The following is a 20,839-nucleotide window of genomic DNA, read 5'->3' as shown; positions in this document are numbered from 1 at the left end:
ATCTTCCCTTTTGCAGCAGTCCAAACCAGCGTTTCAAATAGCACTAGTAGCGTAGCAGCAGCGTAGCATGGCTAAATAGCGTAAATCTCCTGTAGCGTACGCTACAAGGGTCGTGTGTGCAGCATTCATAGCATATGCTACAATGTTTTGTTTTTTTTTTTTTGAAGTTTTGTTTGTTAAAATTTGTGTAAAACTCACATTATAAAGAAACTTAAAATGTAAAATCAGTGTTTCCAATAGCGCTAGTAGCGTAATGGTAGCATGGTTAAATAGCATAAATCCCCAATAGTGTACACTACAAGGGTTGTAGTGTTAGCATTCATATCGTACGGGTTTTTTTTTTAAGTTTTGTTTGTTAAAAATTGTGTAAAACTCACATTATAAAGAAACTTAAAATGTAAATTTAAAACCAAACCTTTCTTTGTTTACTTCCACTTAAAATGGTAGTGATCCTTTGTTAAACTGGGTGTGAAACTCACATGCTAAAAAACCTTTAAAACCAGACTTGAAACAAAAAAAAAGGTTTTTAAAACCCCCTCTTTCTATAGAAGACATCTATATTGTACTTTTTTATAACGTCATGGTGTCCCACATGGTGTGTCATAAAAGCCATTATGGGGCTGTAAAGGCCGTTATGTAAAGATAACGGTGGCAACCATTACACATCACGGGATCGTAATGGCCGTAACAGCCGTTATGGAAAAAAATGACCTGTAACCACCGTTAAAGGCCCATTACGTACCATGTAAAGGCCATAACAGCCCCATAATAGTCTGTTGGAGAGCATATACAGGTTTTTCATACTTTTTTTCAACATTACGGGGCAGATACAGGTTTTTTGGGTTTTTTTTCCTATATATATATAAGAAGAAGAAGAAGAAGAAGAAGAAGATACCATAACAACCATTATAGGGGGCCATAACAGTCGTTGAGACCCGTATCATAAAGGAAACAATGGTGGTCATTACAACCACCATTACCATTACAGAATACCTTGGTATCCCCACCTCATTTTGAGGCGAGACTATTCCCTACGGATGCACACAATCACCCGCAAACCGCGTACATCAGGTAATCTTAGAGAAGGGAATCAAACTTGCGTCTGTGGGGAGCACACCCACGACGCTTGTCATTCGCCCAAACCCTGTGCCGTTTTTTATTTCTTTTCATACTTATGAGTCGTGACTTGTGGTTTTCAATTAAACATTATCATTTAAGGTAGTTTGCTTAGAAAGTTGTCGACATGATAATTATTTGATTTGGCTTATGACTTTACATGTGGATTGGCTTTTAATAAATAATAATTAATAAATTATGTGAACATGCTTGTACTTGAAAAAATGAATCATTTTTTTGGTATTTTTATATTTTTTTTCCTTTATTTACTATTTATCATATTTTTAAATTAAAAATTAACATAGTGTAGCGTATGCTATTTACAATACACGTTGTAGAGGGCTGAACGCTACGCAACACGCTACCACTATTTAAAACACCGGTCCAAACAGAAGCTGAAAACCTGAAACACAAGCAAATTATGCTCAATCTAAGGAAAGAAGCAAAAGGACTGGAGAGACCTTTCAATAGACTTGTTGAGATATAAACTAATAGCTAAGGTTCCATAATCAATCAAGTACAAAACCTTGAAGTCTTCCTCATTGAGCTACAGCTTTACCAGCTCAAGAATGCCCATTGAATCGGTAAATCTATTGACTTCCTCATCTCGAAAGTTACTATTGAAAGGGATTTCCTAAACCATCTTGCCCTCGATAACAGATACATTCTCCTTCACCAAACTCACTTTATGCGAATTATACCATACAAGTCCAAAAAACCGACTGTCAACATGCACTTCTCGATACAATCGTCTTCCCAAAGCTGAACTCAATCACCTTTTTATTTTTTTTTTACTATGAATCCAGTAGCAACTTAGAGAAAATTGCCCCACCTTTTGCTTAAGTCCCCATTAGACAGAGATGTCATGCAAACTTCATATTTATCCCTCATATTTAAGCATTTTAGGGGATGTTTAGCATCTCTACAAATAAGCCTATTTGCTTATTTCTTCCTTTTTTTTAAGGTCTTTTTTCAAAATAAATTGTTTGGTAATGGTCTAATTTTACATCTACTAATTTAGACATAAGAGGTTTTACCTCTTAATTCTATAGGCATGGAGAGTTCAGTTTTTTTAAGAGCTTATTTTGCTAAAGTGGGTAGACATTTCGGGGCTTCTTTTGGGACAAGTTTATCCCTAAACTTCTTTCATTCTTTCTTTTCTTCTTCTTCTTCTTCTTCTTCTTCTTCTTTTTTTTCCCATCTTGACGGGTAACAAATATTTTATTAGAAAGCCCACCAAAGAAAACGTAGACGAGAAGAGAATACAACCTAAAGCTAACAAACAAAATGAGGAAATAAAGAGGCAAAGGGCGTTGCCAATACATTAGAGGCCCAACCTACAACATCGATTTTAACTTTCCTAACAACCTCCTCCACAGAAGCGCTCCTACTTTGGAAACAATGCCCATTCCCCAAATAACCCACATCACTTTTTAAGAAATTCCACCATCGCTTCTTAAGAAATTCCCATATTACCCTCTTCACTTTACAATCTCTCCCATTACATTGAAGGTGGGCCCACATGATGAACAATCTCACTACGTTAGAGGCCTAACCTACAACATCGAATTTAACTTTCGTAACAACCTCCTCCACAAAAGTGCTCCTATTTTGGAAGCAACGTCCATTCCTCCCCCCAAAATAACCCATACATTACTTTTCAAGAAATTCCACCCTACAACATCGATTTTAACTTTCTTAACAACCTCCTCCATAGAAGCGCTCCTACTTTGGAAGCAACGCCCATTCCCCATATAACCCACATCACCTTTTAAGAATTCCACCATTGCTTCTTAAGAAATTCCCATATTACCCTCTTCATTTGACAATCTCTCCCATTACATTGAAGGTGGGCCCACATGATGAACAATCTCACTACGTTAGAGGCCTAACCTACAACATCAAATTTAACTTTCGTAACAACCTCCACAAAAGTGCTCCTATTTTGGAAGCAACGTCCATTCCTCCCCCCAAAATAACCCATACATCACTTTTCAAGAAATTCCACCATCGCTTTTTAAGAAATTCCCATATTAACCTCTTCTCGTCTCTTTACAATCTCTCCCATCAAATCAAAGGTGGGCCCGCATGATGAACAATCCATAATGAAGATGGGCCACACATGAGAGATTGTTCACATCAAAGGTGGGACCCACATGATGGATGGTGTACATTGAAGGTGGACCCACATGATGGACGGTTGACATTGAAGTTGGTCTCACATGATAAACAACCATATTGAAGGTGGACCACACACGATAGATGGTCCATATCAAAGGTGGGACCCATATGATGGATGGTTAACATTGAATGTGGGCCCACATGATGGACAGCTAACATCGAAGGTGGGCCCACATGATGAACGACCCATTTTGAAGTTCGGCCACACATATGATAGATGGTCCACATCAAAGGTGGGACCCACATGATGGGTGGTGGACATTGAAAGTGGGCCCACAAGATGGATGATTAACATTGAATGTGGTCCCACATGCTAAACAATCTATGTTGAAGGTGGACCAAGCACAATAGATGGTCTGCATCAAAGGTGGGACCTACATGATGGATGTTGGACATTGAAGGTGGACCCGTGTGATGACCCATATTGAAGGTCGGTCACACGATATATGGCCCACATCAAAGGTGGGACCCACAAGATGGATAGTGGACATTGAAGGTGGGCCACATGATAAATGACCCATATTGAAGGTGGGGCCCACATAATGGACAGTTCACAGCAAAGGTGGGCCCGCATGATGGATGGACCATATCAAAGTATGACCCCGCATGATGGACGGTCCAATCGAGTGGGGCCCACCTAATGAACAGCCCATAGTCAAGGTCTCGCATGATGGAAGGCCTATATCCAAGGTGGCCCAACAAATGGAAGGTCCACATTGAAGGTGCACCCCACATGATGGATGGCGGTCATCAAAAGTGGGCCCCACATGATAGATGACCCACATCAAAGGTGGGCCCACATGATGGATGGTCCACATCAACGGTGGGCAATGGATAATGGACATCAAAGGTGGGCCCCACGTGATGGACGACCCACATTGAAGGTAGGTATTCACAATTGGTTGCCCATTCCTCTTGATTTAGATGATTTTAGTCATCCAATCAATAGCCAAAGCCATAAAACGAACAGTCCACATTGATCGTAAGGAGTTGTTGCCATTTTTTTTTTAAAGGCAACAATTACCCTTAAGAAAAAAGCTTTTGTTTGAATGTTTTACCAAATGTTCTTTACCAAACAAGCATATTATAAAAACAAGAGCTAGAACAAAGTCCTAATTCTTTGGCTCTTATTATATTAGACAAGGGTTGCCAAACAAGCCCTAAGATCCAATACCCCATTCACAAGACCATATTTGTCTACAATAATTCTTCTACAAAGGTGAGATTTCTCGGAATCAAATCTCCACCACCATTTTGTGAGCAGGCTCTACTTCTTAAGTTTAATTATGTTGCCCAAATCCAATCTACCTTTGTTTTTGGTTTCTACACGTCTTCCCAGTGCCCCAAATTTTCTATTGATTGATATTGCCTTCCCCAATGAATTCCCTTGAATTTTCTTCAGCTGATTCACAACTACCAATGAGATTTTTTAAGGGGAGACAAAAAACTAGGAGATTAGAGAAGGTTGCTTCGATAAGGGTTATTACGCCTCCGACAGAGTTCTTCTTTCAAGAGGCAAGTCACTTTTTAAACATTCCAGTGACTGGTGCCCAAGCTGCATTAGCATAGGTTTTGGCTCTGATAAGTAGGCTCAAAACAATGATGGGGAGAGACATAAACTTGCAGTTTAACATGGTAGCCAAAGATGCAAGCCTTTCGTTGTTTGACCCAACACCAACAATTATGAGTTTTCCTCATATTCACTAACAACCTGAGCCTGTCTCAAAAGATCTAAGAATTGCAAAATCGAGAAGGATAGACTAGCTTGAAGACCAACTAATGCAGGGGCATTTTCACATCGGGCTCGAGTGAGGTGGCTTGTGGGATGCAGGGGCACACTCGAGGTGGGCGGCCCGTGTGAGGCAGGACCCACTCATGTGAGGCGGGTGGCTCATGGGAAGCGGAACCCATGTGAAGTGGGGCCCACGAGGGGGTTTCGGCCGAGGTCCTAACCCATGGGATGGGGGGCCTGCATCACCAACTGTTAATTGTCTTGCAACGCCAACTGTTAATTGTCCCGCATCACCAACTGACCTCAAGACCTAATTCTTCTACTTCATAAAAAAATTCTACTCAAACCTTCAATGGCGATCAAGAAGAGGAAAGAGAAAAGTGTGTTGCCTCGCCTAAGGCCTCTATTGCTTTTAACAACCCAGCAGGCAAACCATTGATGAGAACCGAAAACCATGATAACGCCAAGCATTCCTTGATCCATAAGCACCACTAATTAGAGAAATCCATGTGTTTATATACAGCAAGTGTACCCAATCCGTGTGGTCAAAAAGCTTTTTCCATATCAATTTTGCAAACTTTCCCTTCTCTTTTCTTCATCTTGTGCGAGTGTAATCATTCATCCACCACTAAGATGCTGTCAAGTATTTGTCTATAGATTTTTCAAACGACCAGCAATGATCTTTATACATTCTCTATATCAAGTTAATTGGCCTTAAGCAAGGAATTCCGTGATGACAACAGTGCCCCAACCAAAAACCACTATGCATAATGGTCGTTACAAGGGACTTAAGCAAGGTATTTCGTAACGGCCGTTACACCCGTATCCAATGTTCGAAGTATCGATATCACGTTACTTATCGCACCCTTGGGATATAGATACATACCAATTATCGCATCAGATATATCGGCTGTATCACGTACTGTATCGTTGTTGTTGGAAACATGGTGAACATTGGGAAATTGGTCAAATTTTTTAATGAAACTTCATCTATTGTTAAAAAATACATCAATACAAACTTATAAATCAAAACATTACAAAAAAAACAAGTGCACATAATAGGTTTTCTTTGTATGGAGTCCTAATCTATGCATTGTCTCATTGAATTAATGCATGTATATTAAAAGTCTATTCATATAATTTATAAATATAAGAAGACATAAAAACACAAGCAACATTCGAATGCAAAAGAAAAATCACTAGATCAGGTTACATGTTTGATTTCATGTATGGACACAAAGATAGCAACTGATTTGCAAGAATTGAGAAATATTGACTTTTTTCAATTTTCCACTACTTAGCCCATCTCCTCCAAACCTTGAAATTGAAGCTCTCAATCCATGATTTTTCATGCAAAAACCATGAAAAATCATGGATTTGTAACAATTTGACATTGATTTAACATGATTTATAAATGGGGGAAAAAAAAAAGGATCAAAAATCGAAATACTCACCAGATTGAACATGTGGGATATCCCCCACTACTTGCGTGTTTCGTATCACACAGGTAGGATACCAGATATATCGTGGGATATATCAGCTAATATTGCTGATACTTGAAACACTAACAATTGAAACTTTTTTGAGAAAAAAATCCAAAAAATGTCGGAAAAATCCAAAATATTGAGAGGATGACAAATATGTATTCTTTTGTGGTTTTGAACACATTTATGATAGTGTAATGGTCCACTATTTGGTAAGAACATTTTCTTGGCCCGTTTGATGATTTTGTTAATGTGACAGGCTTAGATTGACTCAAATTGTCCCGAAATTCATGTAAGCTATAGTACTTATCCCACTAATGCACATCCCTAAGCATTTGACATCATTCCCCCAAGAAAATTTAAGAAAAATTTTAAAAATAAATTCGGATGAATAGTGTTGGCATTGTTGATATGGTAGAGGACCACTCAATGCCCCAAATTGATGCAATCTATGGCACTCAACTCACTAATGCAATCAGCCCGAGATTATGCTTATTTCATCATCTAACTATCAGACCAATAGACATTTATTAGACAATGAAGAATGAAAAAATATGGAGTAGCCCTAATTCAACAAACACGTGTCATCAAATCAACGGTTATGATCGTTCAAACAATTTGATTTTGGAATTGTGACTTAGCAATTGTGGGTCCCACAATTTAATTAGTTTATCAATGTTTTAAATAGCGGCAGCATGTTGCGTAGCGTTTGGCCCTCTGTAGCATGTAGCATGTAGCTTAAGCTACACGACACTTCTATTTTCTAATTTAAAAATAGGAGAAATATCATAATTAGTAAGAAAATAGTGAAAATTATAAAATTTTCGAATAAATGATTCATTTTTAAAAGTATAAGGATGTTCAAATAAGTTATTAATTATTACTTATCAAAAGATAATCCACATATATAAGTTTTTTAAAAAAATCAATAATCAAATAATTACCACATCAACAACTTTCTAACCAAACAACTTTAATTAATGATGTCTAATTGAAACCACAAGTCACAACTCACAAGTATGAAAAGAAATAAAATTTTCAAAGGTAAAGAGGGGTTTTCGAAAACCCTCTTTCAAACCCCTTTTTCTTTTTAGTTTTAAAGGTTTTTTAGTGTGAGTTTCACACCAACTTTAACAAAGTATCACCACCATTTTAAGTGAAAGTAAACATAGAAAGGTTTGGTTTTAAGTTTACATTTTAAGTTTTTTTCTTATGTGAGTTTTACACCATTTTAAAAAACAAAACTTAAAAAAGAAATAAATAAATTGTAGTGGCTACAAATGCTACATGCTACAGTACGCTATAGGGGATTTACGTTATTTAGCTATGCCATGTAGCGCTATGGCTACACTATGCTACGAGTGCTATTCGAAACACCGAGTTATATATACATTCACATGTATGTGTATATATATTGAGAGAGAACAAAAAAATTTAAAAGCCATGCCAAAAGACGAGAAAAGAAAACAACCCAACTCAAATTCTCAAAAAGAGGAGAGAAATATGCCACAAGTACAATTTTCTAAGTGCAAGTGCATCAAGTATTATACACCACCAGAGGAGCCATGGTGCTGGATTTTCATTGAAAAGCCGAGAGAGAGAGAGAGAGAGAGAGAGAGAGAGAGAGAGAGAGACGTAGTTTTACAGGAAGAGGAGAAGTAACAGCATCAGAGGTAACTTTTTTTAATACAATTTTTTCTTTTCGGTTACAATGTAGGTCACCTAATTTCTTAGGGATGAGATAGACGAAGCGTTAATGTTTTCGTTGGGGGTTCCTCTGGCATGGAATTCCTTGAAAACAACCATTAAATCCCCTTTGATAGCTTCCTAAAAGCCACAGAAGAAGCCCATGGAGAAACAACCTAGAGCCGACACTTTATTAAGGTTCATGCTCACCCCAGCATTTCTGACTTCCCCCTAATGGTAAACAAATACCTGTGCTCCTCCATAGCCCTTATGGACTCCTTTTCAAAGCTCTTAGTTAGATCCATACTCGCTACCTTTCCGATATTGCGTGGCACCTCTCTGTTCTTGATCCAACAGGTTGGACCAAAAGCTATAGTCCACCCATGTGATAACTTCCAAAGAATTAAGTACATTGGACGTCTAGCCCTTCCAATAGGTTGTTCCTACCACAAGGATCTCCCAGTGCAATGGTCAGTTCTGTCTACACATCAAGTGGGCTCCACTGCATAAAACAACATACAGACATTGGTAAATAGAAAAACATAAGTGTGATCTACTAAATGAGTCTCTGATGGAGTATTCCAAAAGGTAATTCTCATGATAGGGCCAACCTATTTAGATGGGTTAGATGTTGTATACAAGTGAAATGTTGGAAGTTATTTGCTAGTTGGACCTGGTCCAGCCGTTGAACTTGAGATAGAAAAAGAATTTTACTAGAGGCCCACCCTTATTTTTTACAGGACCCACTGAGATGTGTATGTGAGATCCATTCCAACCATTAGATGTGTAATTCCATTTTAATTCCATAACCAAAACATCAGGTTGACATGCATTTCAGTGGGCCACACCAAAGGAAACAGTTGGGAGAGAGACGTCCACCCTTGATTTTTATCAGGCCCACCGTGATGATTACATGCAATCCACTCTAACCATTAGATGCCACACTAAAACTTAGGCCACACTATGTAGGTCACGCCAAGGCAAACATTTTGGAGGTGAGTTTGCAATGCACACCATTTCCAATTTGTGGTCCACCTAAATCAAGGATGATGCTGATTTTTTGGGCCCTGGGCCTAACATGGGGTGATACACCTAATGGTTTAGGTGGATTTCACATAAACAACATGGTGGGGCCCACCAAGCTGCCTTTTTTCCAAAGTGAGGTGATATAAAACTCTCCGTATATTTATTAACATTAATTAATCCCCACCTTCAAGGGGATGTTAGCAATGTCCCCAATGCTTCTAATTGACATATGGCGTGCCCAATCATTTGATCCGGCCATTCACTCACTAATACAACTGGGGACAGGCCATGGTGAAACAATCACGCCAACTGAATGATCATAACCCTTTGAATGGGGAGGCTAATTTGCTATCGTCATCCATTTTTTTTTATTTTTTTTTAGAGATTATCATCATCCATTTTTTATGAGCCATAAATCACACAATTAGAATCATCAACCCAAAGTGATACTTTGGAATCACAAGCAGTTGGGTGTACACGAACCGAGCTAGCTCGGTTGGCTCGCTCGACTCGACTTGACTCGAAAAAGCTCAACTCGACTCGGTTCGAAGTCAGCTTCGAACCGAGTCGAGCTGATTTTTGAAGCTCAAAAACGAGTTCAAGCCGAGTTCAAGCTTGCCCCAGATCGACTCGACTCGGATCGAATCCAGCTCGAACTCGCCTCGAATCGGTTTGACTCAGCTTGACTCGGTGCAGGGGTACTTAAAAAAATAAAATAAAAATAAAAATAAAAATAAAAATAAAAAAACCTACTTACCTTTACTCATTTTCCCTCACTCGGCCGCACGAACCCTAATTGTTTTGGCCCTTTCCCTTACTCGGCTCCCCTAAACCCTAACCCGAGCTCAAGCTCCCCTCTTCCTGTCTTCCTCCCTCTCTCTCTAGTCTCTCCCTCCTCTCTCAGGCGCTCACCTTGGTCTTCCTCCCTTTGATATTGATGTTGCTCACCAAGTGTTTGATGAAATGACCCAACAAAGTGTGGCTAGTGGCGAGGAAGGTATGTACATGAAACAAATACCCACTTTTTCATGGTTTTTATGTTGCTCAGAAGGTGTTTGATAAAATACCTGTAAAACCATTACCACTGTTTTACAAACAATGAGATTTTGAAAGTGCAGTCCAGGTGTTTGTGGAAATGCTGCACAGGCAAACTCGGCTCGATCTTGGCTCGAACTGGCCCGAGCTACTGACCGAACCGAGCCGAGCTAGCCAGTCAGGCTCGAGGACCGAGCCAAGCAGAGTTTGAGTTGAGGTCATCTAGTGGCCGAGCCGAGTCGAGCTGAGGCTAGCTCGAGTTGAACCTCAGCTCGACTCGATTCGACTCGATGTACACCCCTATGAGCAGTACATCCAATCAGCATGATTTTTCCACCATGACTTGCCCCCATTTGTATGAATGAATGAACAACCTGGATCAATGAATGGACGCACCACGTGTCACTTAAAAGCGTAGGTGTGTCACTTAAAAGCATAGGGGGCATTGCGAACATCCCCATGAAGGTGGAAACGACATATGCTCTTATTTTTAGGGGACCCAGCGTGCTGTGTATGTGAGATCTATTCCGACCATTAGATGTGTAATTGCATTTTAAGCCCAGAACCAAAACATCAAGCTAACATGTTTTTCAGGTGGGGCCACACTAAAGGGAAACTGTTGGGAGAGAAACATCCACCCTTGATTTTTACAAGACCCACAATGATGATTATATGCAATCCACTCCAACCATTAGATGCCACACTAAAACTTATGTTGTTAAGCCAAAAACCAAGCCCTTCCCTATTTTAGGTGGCCTACACCAAGGGAAACATTGTGGAGGGTAAGGTGTGCCCCAAGGGAGACATTGTGGAGGGTAAGGTGTGCCCTATACAACGTTTCAATTGTGTGGTCCACCTGAATCAACAATGAGCTGATTTTTAGGCCATGGGCCTCATACGGGGTGACACGGCTGATGCTCCAGGTGGATTTGACATAAACACCATGGGTGGACCCACCAAGCCACCACATTTTTTTTTCCAAAATGAGGTGATATAAAATTCTTTGCTATATTTATTAACATTAATTAATCCCTAACTTTAAGGGTAAGTTAACAACATCCCCAATGCTTTTGAGTGACACATGGCATGCCCAATCATTAATCCGGCCATCCACTCATTCATACAATTGGGAGCATGCATGGTGAAACGATACGCCAACCGAATGATCATAACTCATTGAATGGGGTCAATTTCACTGTCGTCCATTTTTTTACAAGCCATAAATCACATGGTTAGAATCATCAACACAAAGTGGTGATTTGGAATCATACAATACAAAGTTGGATCTTTCTAGCGGATGTTTCAAGATTATGTTTGAACCTATTTTGTTTCTCCACTCAATCCCAATTGTCCATTTTCCATGCCATTGGTCATATGTTTAGGATCATCCAATCAGCACGATTTTTTCACCACAACTTACCCTCATTTGCATGAATGAATGAACAGCCCGGATCAATGATTGTAAGTTCCACATGTCACTTAAAAGCATAGGGGGCATTGCTAATGTCCCCATGAAGGGGGAGGCGTGGTCCGGGCTATTCATTCAAAGATACATATACTGTTCACACACACTCATGCATTGTCATCACCATCGGTGTCTAAGCCTGGTCCCAATTAATTGGGGTTGCCACATGAATCCAATGTTTTGAATATCTTACGCAGTGTAGTGTGTAGCTTATGCGATGCAGCCTATCTCAGCCTCGACATAGCTCATGAAAATAGCTTAAGCCACGTGTAGTAAAACCTGCATGTTAATTTACACATGCTACATAACCTATACTACATGCTACGTAGCTTACACTAGAAATTAGATCTCACTAAATCATTAAAATCAATTATTATATTCAATGATTTGTCAATTTTTCAATTTTAGATTAAAATTAGTCAATTTTTTCAATGATTTCAATAAAATAATATATAACAGTAACAAAACGGTTAGTGCATCTTTTGGATTGTTTTCAATGCTTAAGGTGGCAACCAGGCAAAAAAGACTACTTGGTTTGGTCTTCAGATAAACTAGGCTGGTTTTCGGTTCAACCCTTCTACAAGCTTCTTATTGTCTCTGCCCCAAATGACAATAGAGGAAGGGTTTCCTTCTTATGGTTGTGCAGATCTCCCCTTAAAATTGTGGCATTTACGTGGTTGGTTGGTAGGAATCAGATTCTCACCATTGACAACCTTCAGAAAAGAGCAATGATCATTCTGAATTGTTGCATTATGTGCATGCGTGAGGCGGAAACAGTGGAAGACCTCTCTGGTCATTGGTCGTTTGCCTAGAAGGTGTGAGTTAGATTTATCGCATTCTTCCAATCAGATTGGGTGATGCTGGGTTTGGTTGTCGACATTCTTCTAGCATGGCCCGGGCTATGGTGCTAGGAAAAAAGGAGGTAAATTGGCAAATCGTAGTAATGATGCCAGTTATTAGGGTTATTTGGAGAGAGTGGGATAACCATTGCTTCAAAAACCAAAGTCAATCAAATGATCATGCATATAGAAGAGCCAAAATGGATGTCTTAGGCTGGATTTTCGCTTCAAAGGATTCTGATCCGAATGATGGATCCTTGCTAGTTGCTTTGTAATTTTTTGTATATTGAGCTTTCACTCTTGTTTATTGAATAAATTTGTTATCTTTAAAAATAAAAATAAAAATAAAAGAAGAAGAAGAAGAAGAAGAGTATCAAAACAGTTCCTTTACTTTCTTTATCTTTATACTAAATCTTCACCCTATTTTTCATATGATATTAGATTGTCTTTTATTGTAGCACATATAATAAAATCTCATGATATTTAGTGCAACTAAACAAAACCTTAATTTAAAATCTAGAAGTAGCATGTAGCTTAACGCTACCTGCTATGTAGCTTACACCCACGCTTTCGAGAGGTGAACACCATGCAACACACAATTTGCTATTTAAAACACTCTAGGGATCTTGTCCTACCATTCCACTCTATCAAGGGCCATAACATCAATTAAACCATAGGCGGTCAAGTCTTTTCTTACTACCTCCATCCACATCCTTTCGGACCTTCCCGTTGCACTTTTAGAGCTTTCAAATTGTACCAACTCACTCCTAATAGGTGCAGTTTTTGTTCTCCATTGCACGTTACCAAACCATCCAAATCTACTTCTCCTCATCTTATTCCCAATTGGTGCTGCTCATATTCATAAGTTCCCTCGGATGCATTCTTTTCCATTCTATCCTCGTCTTGCCACTCAATCATCTCAACACATGGTGTGTCGTAAAGGTAACGGTGGCAACCGTTACACATTACAGGGTCGTAAAGGCCATAACGGGTGTTACGGAAAAAATGACCCGTAAAGGCCATTACAGCCCCTGTAACGGCCCTGTAACAGTCCGCTACAGGGCTGATACAAGTTTTTCGGATATTTTTCAATTAATAGAGAGAGAGAGAGACCATAACGGCCTTTTACAGCCCCCGTAATGGTCGTTACACCCTGTATCGTAAAGGTAAAGGTGGTGGTCATTACGGCCACTGTTACCGTTACGGAATACTAACATCCAGTGTTTTAAATAGCAGTAGCGTGATGCGTAGCACTCAGCCCTCTATAGCGTGTAGCGTAAATACGTAGTGTGAAGCGTAAGCTACACGATACTTCTAATTTTTAATTTAAAAATAGGACATATAATAAATAGTGGGAAAAAAAAAGGAAAAAAAATATATATAAATGCCTAAAAGATTATTCATTTTATAAATTATAAGCATGTTCAAAAAAGTTATTAGTTATCATTTATCAAAAGCCAATCCACATATATAAGCCAACTTAAATAATTATCACATTAACAACTTTCTAAGCAAACCACTTTAATTAATAGTCTAATTGAAACCACAAGTCACAATTATGAAAAGAAATAAAAATCTTATAGGTTAAAAGTATCAAGTACAATACAAGTGTTACATTCCTCAACATTAGAAACAAAGAAAACGTGAAAAAATAATAAAAAAATAAAACAGTAAAAAAATACATTGTAGCTTACGCTACGGATGCTACGTGCTACATAGCTGTAGTGTACGCTACGACCCCCGTAACGTACGCTACCGGGGATTTACGCTATTTGGGACGCTACGTAGCACTACGGCCACGCTACGGGCGCTATTTGAAACACTGCTAACATCCTCACTCTATGTATGCATGCATATGTGTGTTTGTATATGTGTGTGTATTTTTTTGTGTGTGTATTGCCTCCGACCATCCTCACTCACTGACCGACAATCATTTGTGCCATCTAGCAACAGTAGTGCGACCATGGAGCAATTAGATCTTGCCCTGCGCTTGACTCTCCAGGGAGCAAAGGTAGCAGCAGTATGCAAAGCACGCTGCCACGGGGTGATTGGATCTTGCCCTATTTAGCCTCCAATGTGGGTATCATGCTTCGACAATCCAAACTATTGATAGGATGTGCCTGACTACTGAATGGGAGATGCTCCAAAAGTCTTCCATATTGGAAGCTCCTTGATCAATAGCCTAAATGAATAAGCAAAAAAAAAAAAAAATGCAACAACTTTTTTTTTAAGAATTAACAACAATTTATTAAAAAAATCAAAAAGAAGAAAAAAACAAAGGCAGCAACTCTCCACATTCAATGGGAAATAGGCCAAGTATTGAAGGATAACGTCAATTCATAACATGGGGCATGAGTTCAACAGTTTACATCACTAAAACGCATGCCCCACATGCACAGAACACTGAAGTTGCTACTAAAAAGACATTCAATGAGGAAAACATGACCCCACATGTACAAATCAACAGTCTTCTACTCACTTATTTGCTCCTCTTCTCCAAATTGTTCTTTATTTTTCTTTTTCCTTTTTTTGTGCATCATCCAAAGATTGTAGTGCGCTCCTATTATCGGTGCATCAAGAACTTTAATTGGATGGCCTCCATTATTGGTGTTGTGCCCCATTTTACATGTTTTCAATCTCAACTCAATTGTATTTTGACCTATGGTCCATCTTTTGTGGATAATAAATGATAGCTCAGATTATCACACACACACACACACACACACACACAAAAAAAAAAAAAAAAACACATGTACAGTATAGAAAGTGAATGCATTCCAAGACTGTTGGATCCTCTCTTTAAGTAAATCGTGACCCCCACACACCTTAGTCTAGCCAGAAGAAAATGCTACATCATTTGTAAGCTAAGGTTGGCTAAGTCAGCAGGTCAAAACTAAGTCCAAGTTGTACAAGTGAATAAAATGGATAAGATTGTTAAGATGATTAAGCTTACCCACCAAATGCCCCTACATATGAATTGTTTGGATAATCCGCTGGACCCTGTTGGATAAACAATTCAGATCACCTGTTGAAAGCCTACTGGATAAGCGGTTCAGATCATTTTTTGAACCCTATTGATAAGCAGTTCAGACCATCCCCTAATGGGTGAACAGTGAACATCATGTGCTGCCCCCCGGATTTGCGGTTTGGATTATCCGCTGCACCCTACTGGATGTGTGGTTTGGATCAATCATTGGTCCCTCATCTGATCAACTGTTGGATGTGCAGTTTGGAATGAAACACAGGCTCGACACAGCCCCTAACGCATGATCGATTTGGAAATAATTTTGGCCCTTACTGGGTCGGCACTTCAGATCATCCACAGCCCTCTGCTCGAATGAAGGGAAAAATTCATTTGGAAAAGTTTTTTGAAGACAAATATGTCATTTCACATAACACTTGATTTTGAGGACAGAAATGTCGTTTAAACGCATCAATGGTTGGTGGCTAATGGTGTTCTACAACCCTATCACAGAATCTGAAGAAACTCGAACTCAAGTTTTTCAACTCTAATACGGTCAAAATAAAAGATGTTATTTACAAATAGGAGAAGGGGAAGATGTTATTTCCAAGTGAATGGTGTGTATGAAAATATATATATATACACACACCCATTACGCACCGCCATCAAAATACACAATTAGTAAACCAAGTACTAGCATTCACAAGGCGCACAAGTCACAGGCTGGAATCAGGAAAATGATGCACACACAAGGATACCAAAACTGAGCCATGAAAAAGAGTCTGCAAACAGTACTTAGAAAATACCTGTTCATGGAGCTTCTCTTCTAATCTACTGATATCTTCACTGATATCATCTTCTTCTCCCTATCAAAAGGTCAAGCAGAGATGAGAAGAACATAAATTTGAAAGAAAAAGGGAAACAGTTAAGTAGAATGCATGGCACTTGGGGAAAGAGGAATCCCCTGTAACATGTGCACTTCATGGAGCTCCATGAGTCCTGACCATAACATCTCGACAGTACGCAAGGGAGCTGTGTAAGTAATCAAACCACTGATTTGGTGAGCCACCCACATGGATGGCCTTTAGCCCAAAGAGAAGTTCAGACTGGTAGCAGCCGACCCCTAGTCTGAGAAAGGAACACATTAACTCAATAATTGAGCAACAGTCCACATTCAGCGGACAAGTGACATCAATCAGATGGTCGAAGTTGTCCAAACACGACAATTTTTTAATTATGGCCGCATCCACATGATGACCAACTAGATCAACAGTCCCAATCACCACTTACTTTGCCATTCCTACAGCAGGATGACACTCATCTTACTATGAAATGGGCATCACAATAGCTCTTTGATCAACTGTTTAAACCATGATGGACAATAAGTCAATAACATATGAATAAAAACACTTGGAGAAGCCGCAGCAACCAATGGATGCAATTAAAAGGAAAACTAGCAATCCTTGGTTCCGGTGAAACAGATTTGATGCAGGACAATTAACCATTTGCTCTAAAAGCTTGAACTGATAGAGCATGACCAATTATTCCCTCTATCTCATAGCCCAGGCCCCAAATCCATGGGTTAGGTCATCGGCCGAACCCTCCTCGTGAGCCCCAAATCCATGGGTTCCGCCCCCTCGTGGGCCCCAAATCCATGGGCTCCGCCTCACACTAGCCCCAAATCCATGGATTATACGGGCCACCCACCCCGAGTATGCCCCTGCATCCCACAGGCCACCCCACTCGAGCCCGGTGTGAAAATGCCCCCGCCTTAAGATTGGCCAATTCATCAGACAGGATATGATCATATATTCATATAAAAGATCATTATAAAAAATAAATATGACTCCTGACCAATTCTGTATCAACGGAATGCAAAGGAAAGTTAAGACTTACTAACAGCAACAAAAACAGAATATAACAAAAATGAGATGTGACTAGCATATGACAACCATAGTCATATCCATCCAACAGTTCACACCAAAAAAGAACATGTATTATGTCTTTGTAAAATAACACCTACCAATGATTCTGAGGAAATTCCAATGCTTTGAAGCTCCAGTAGGATCCTGTCATCAAAGCTCATCTTCTCATACTGGAATTTGGTACAGGCCATGCTAGAAATCACTGCTTGTTTGGGCTGTAATACATTTAGGGAATGCCCAAAGTTTGAGACTGTTTTGATACTTGAATCTGTTACAACATCACCTTCCAGCTCAGCAAGTTCCAGCTCGTCAAGGTATCTTTGAGTGGTGGTTACCCGGTAACCATTAGAAGCAACTCTTCCGACAGTCAGAAGGTTTTCTAACGACCGTTGGTTCAAACTTTGAGGTTTCAAGTTAGTATCTTGCTCTAATCGAATTCCATATGAATCATATGTCTCACAATATAATTCTTCAATCTCATCAACATGAATTGCAGCAGCAACAATCCTCAGGGAAAGCGGAATCACATGATGATCCAGAAATCCTGGTCCAAACTTATCTACCAAAGATTGAAATTGTTTTTCTTCACTGACAAAACATGTATCTCTCTCAGCTTCATTCGACCCGGTACCATTTGTACCAGGAGCACCATCATCTGTACAAACAAGTGCTGGAGTTGATGGCCCAAGATCCCCCTGAAAAAGAAAAAGACCCATTTGAATACCTAACAAAGGCAACCTGATAAAACAATCCTGCCAAATTATATTTTTTACATAACTTTTGGGAGTTTGCATTTCTCTAGATAGATGCATGGTTGAGCTACAGACCTTCTTATCCCACCACATTTTAGAGCAGGAAAAGTGGGAAATGCTATTCCGCACAATGCAACTTGCCTATAGTGAGCCACACCAAACACAGTGGTGTCGGTTTGGGAAGCCCTACCAACAACAATTTCAAGGTACACCCAAATGCAACCTTTAAGGCCTGTTAGGGGAAGGGATCCCTACAAGCCGGATATGTCCGGGGAAGAGGCAGTTTTCCCTGTTTAATCATAATTTTCGCTCTTAAGGCATTTTTAAAACTTTGCATCATTCTGATTAAGCAGGGAAAGCACCACCTCTGTTTGACATGGAGATATTAGGCAGATCGAAATCAGGATTTCGGCAAGAATTGTTGAATCACCTACCCAAAGGGGCCCAAAATGATCAAATATAAATTCCCTTCTTGTATAGTAATAAGAAAGAGTGCAAAAGTCTAAGAGATTCAATAATCCAGCCAGAAATCCTTGTTAAAGCATCAACATAAAATAAAGAAAAATAAAGCTATTCTGACAACTAAGTGATAGCTTATGAAGCTAGTTTACAACAAGGAACATCAAGAAAAATCATAGCAAACCACCATATAAATTAAAAGAATGTTACCGTGTTGCAAGGAGTTCATACCTTTGAGTTTGGATCAGAATCGCTAGGAACAAAAATATTTGCAGCTGACTCATCCACAAGGCGAATCTGATTTCATTTTATGGTGCAATAAAATTAAACCATAAGGTTAAAGTGGTACGGATTGGAGATATGCTCTAAATAAAATTTTATTTTAAAAAAAAAAAAAAAAAAAAAAAGAAGAAGAAGAAGAAGAAGAAGAAGAAAAATCTGAAATCCAGTTTTTGGAAGGAAATGAAAATTCTTAAATACATGCAAATGATATATATGCATATAACTACCTGTTGCTTCAAAAAGGCTATATCCTCTGCGGAGACCAAACCAAAGACTGGCTCTATTTGCTTCCAGAATGAGCTCGAACATGCGTGACCTGCATAAAAATTAAAAACAAAATTACTGCATGGAAGTGAAAAAGACTTCGAGCAGACATTCTAGATAGCGCAATACTGGTATCCAGAACAGCATTTGCAGCAGCCAATAGCTCTTCATGGTCATCATCTGATTCTCCTGAAAACAATAGAATAGTATCAGACACATGATCAATGAATATGCATTATTTCCCACGTGTGCAGAAGAATTTAATTGATTGTATTGGAAGTGCCAAGTACCAGCAAATTCTGAAGATCCACCATTTATTGCATGCCTGGGTCGTGTGTAGGCCTTACGGTCAGACAACTTCTTAGTGGGTGGGCGGCCCGCTTTACTGAATCAAAGAAACGTCATCGAATGAGATGCTTTTTACAGGAAGATATGAACAGAATTAAGAATACTTGGAAACGTCATCGAATGAGATGCTTTTAATGGAAAACTTTACTAAAGGCCCACTTGCAAAGCAAAGGAAGAAAACAATACAAAGGGGCTAAAAGATTTACATCCCAAGGACTAACTTTACAAATTCTAGATCATCATTCGATGAAGCTGGCCATTCCAAAACAGAGACTTTAATAGGCAACAGTAAAGTAATGATATAGCTCGAAGAATCCTGAAACAACTGCCTATTCCGCTCAACCCAAATGGCCCACAAAATTTCCGGTAAAATCAGATTCCAGATCAGCTTAATCTTCTTACTAACCCCACTCCCATTCCATGCCCAAAGAAGATCAGCAGCTAAGCCTGGCATAACCCATGACATTTCAAAAATGGACAAACAGAAAGCCAACACCTTGGCACTAAATTGGCAGGAAATAAATAAATAATCAACATATCCAGCATCTTGATCGCATAAACAGCACATGTTAGGGATAGGCATAGCCCACTTTTGAAGATTATTGATAGTCAGTACCTTTTTTCTACCAATCAGCCACATGAACGCCACCTTTGAGGGCGCCCAAAAGACAAAATGATAGGTATAAAACCCAACATTGGAAGTTGTTTCCGAACAAAGAAACTTATAAAAAGAGCTAACAGAGAATTTTTCCCAATGTGGATGGATCACACCATAGAATCATCTCCGCCTGGAGGAATCACTAACTGGAGCTGGGCCAAACAGGATTGGAGCTCCTCCAATTCGCTATCCATAAGGAACCTTCTGCAAGGGAGCATCCAACAAACTGACAAGCTTGAGTAGGAAAAACAATTGACACTTTTAAGATCTTCCGAAGTCATGACACTAGCCAACCTTGGAAAAATAACTTATAGCCAAACTTGGAAAATCATTTTGCAAAGGGTCGTCACCATGCCAAGTGTCTTTCCAACACCTAATTCTCGCACCGTCGCCTAAGGAGCAAGAGACACCTTCCCAAAATTTCCTCCTTATCGCCATTATAGGTCTCCAAATATGAGAAGACCCATAGAGAGAGGACTCCTAACCTCCCACCCCCCTTTCCTTCTTTTTTTTTTGAAGATTGAAATATATATATATATATATATATATATAGAGAGAGAGAGAGAGAGAGAGAGAGAGGGAGGGAGAGGAATGCTAAGCTGTGCACCAGTTCTCATAAATTCTC

General features: G+C 39.4%; 1 protein-coding gene across 4 annotated transcripts in view; it reads right to left on the bottom strand.

The window, feature by feature from the left end:
- The window catches only part of LOC131253351 (uncharacterized), a 54,226-nt gene that overhangs the window by 22,137 nt on the left and 11,250 nt on the right, over positions 1-20,839 (bottom strand). For all 4 annotated transcript variants that reach the window (XM_058254318.1, XM_058254320.1, XM_058254321.1 and 1 more), the window contains 6 exons: positions 19,499-19,593; positions 19,338-19,397; positions 19,172-19,260; positions 18,894-18,959; positions 17,550-18,146; positions 16,333-16,392 (listed from right to left, as the gene is read on the bottom strand). In XM_058254318.1, coding sequence (XP_058110301.1) covers positions 16,333-16,392; positions 17,550-18,146; positions 18,894-18,959; positions 19,172-19,260; positions 19,338-19,397; positions 19,499-19,593 — 967 coding nt within the window. The remainder of the gene's footprint in view (positions 1-16,332; positions 16,393-17,549; positions 18,147-18,893; positions 18,960-19,171; positions 19,261-19,337; positions 19,398-19,498; positions 19,594-20,839) is intronic.

The sequence above is a fragment of the Magnolia sinica genome, chromosome 8 (assembly GCF_029962835.1).
Source record: "Magnolia sinica isolate HGM2019 chromosome 8, MsV1, whole genome shotgun sequence".
Taxonomy (NCBI): domain Eukaryota; kingdom Viridiplantae; phylum Streptophyta; class Magnoliopsida; order Magnoliales; family Magnoliaceae; genus Magnolia; species Magnolia sinica.
The sequence above is the reverse complement of the archived record's forward strand: the minus strand, read 5'-3'. Positions and strand labels throughout refer to the sequence as shown.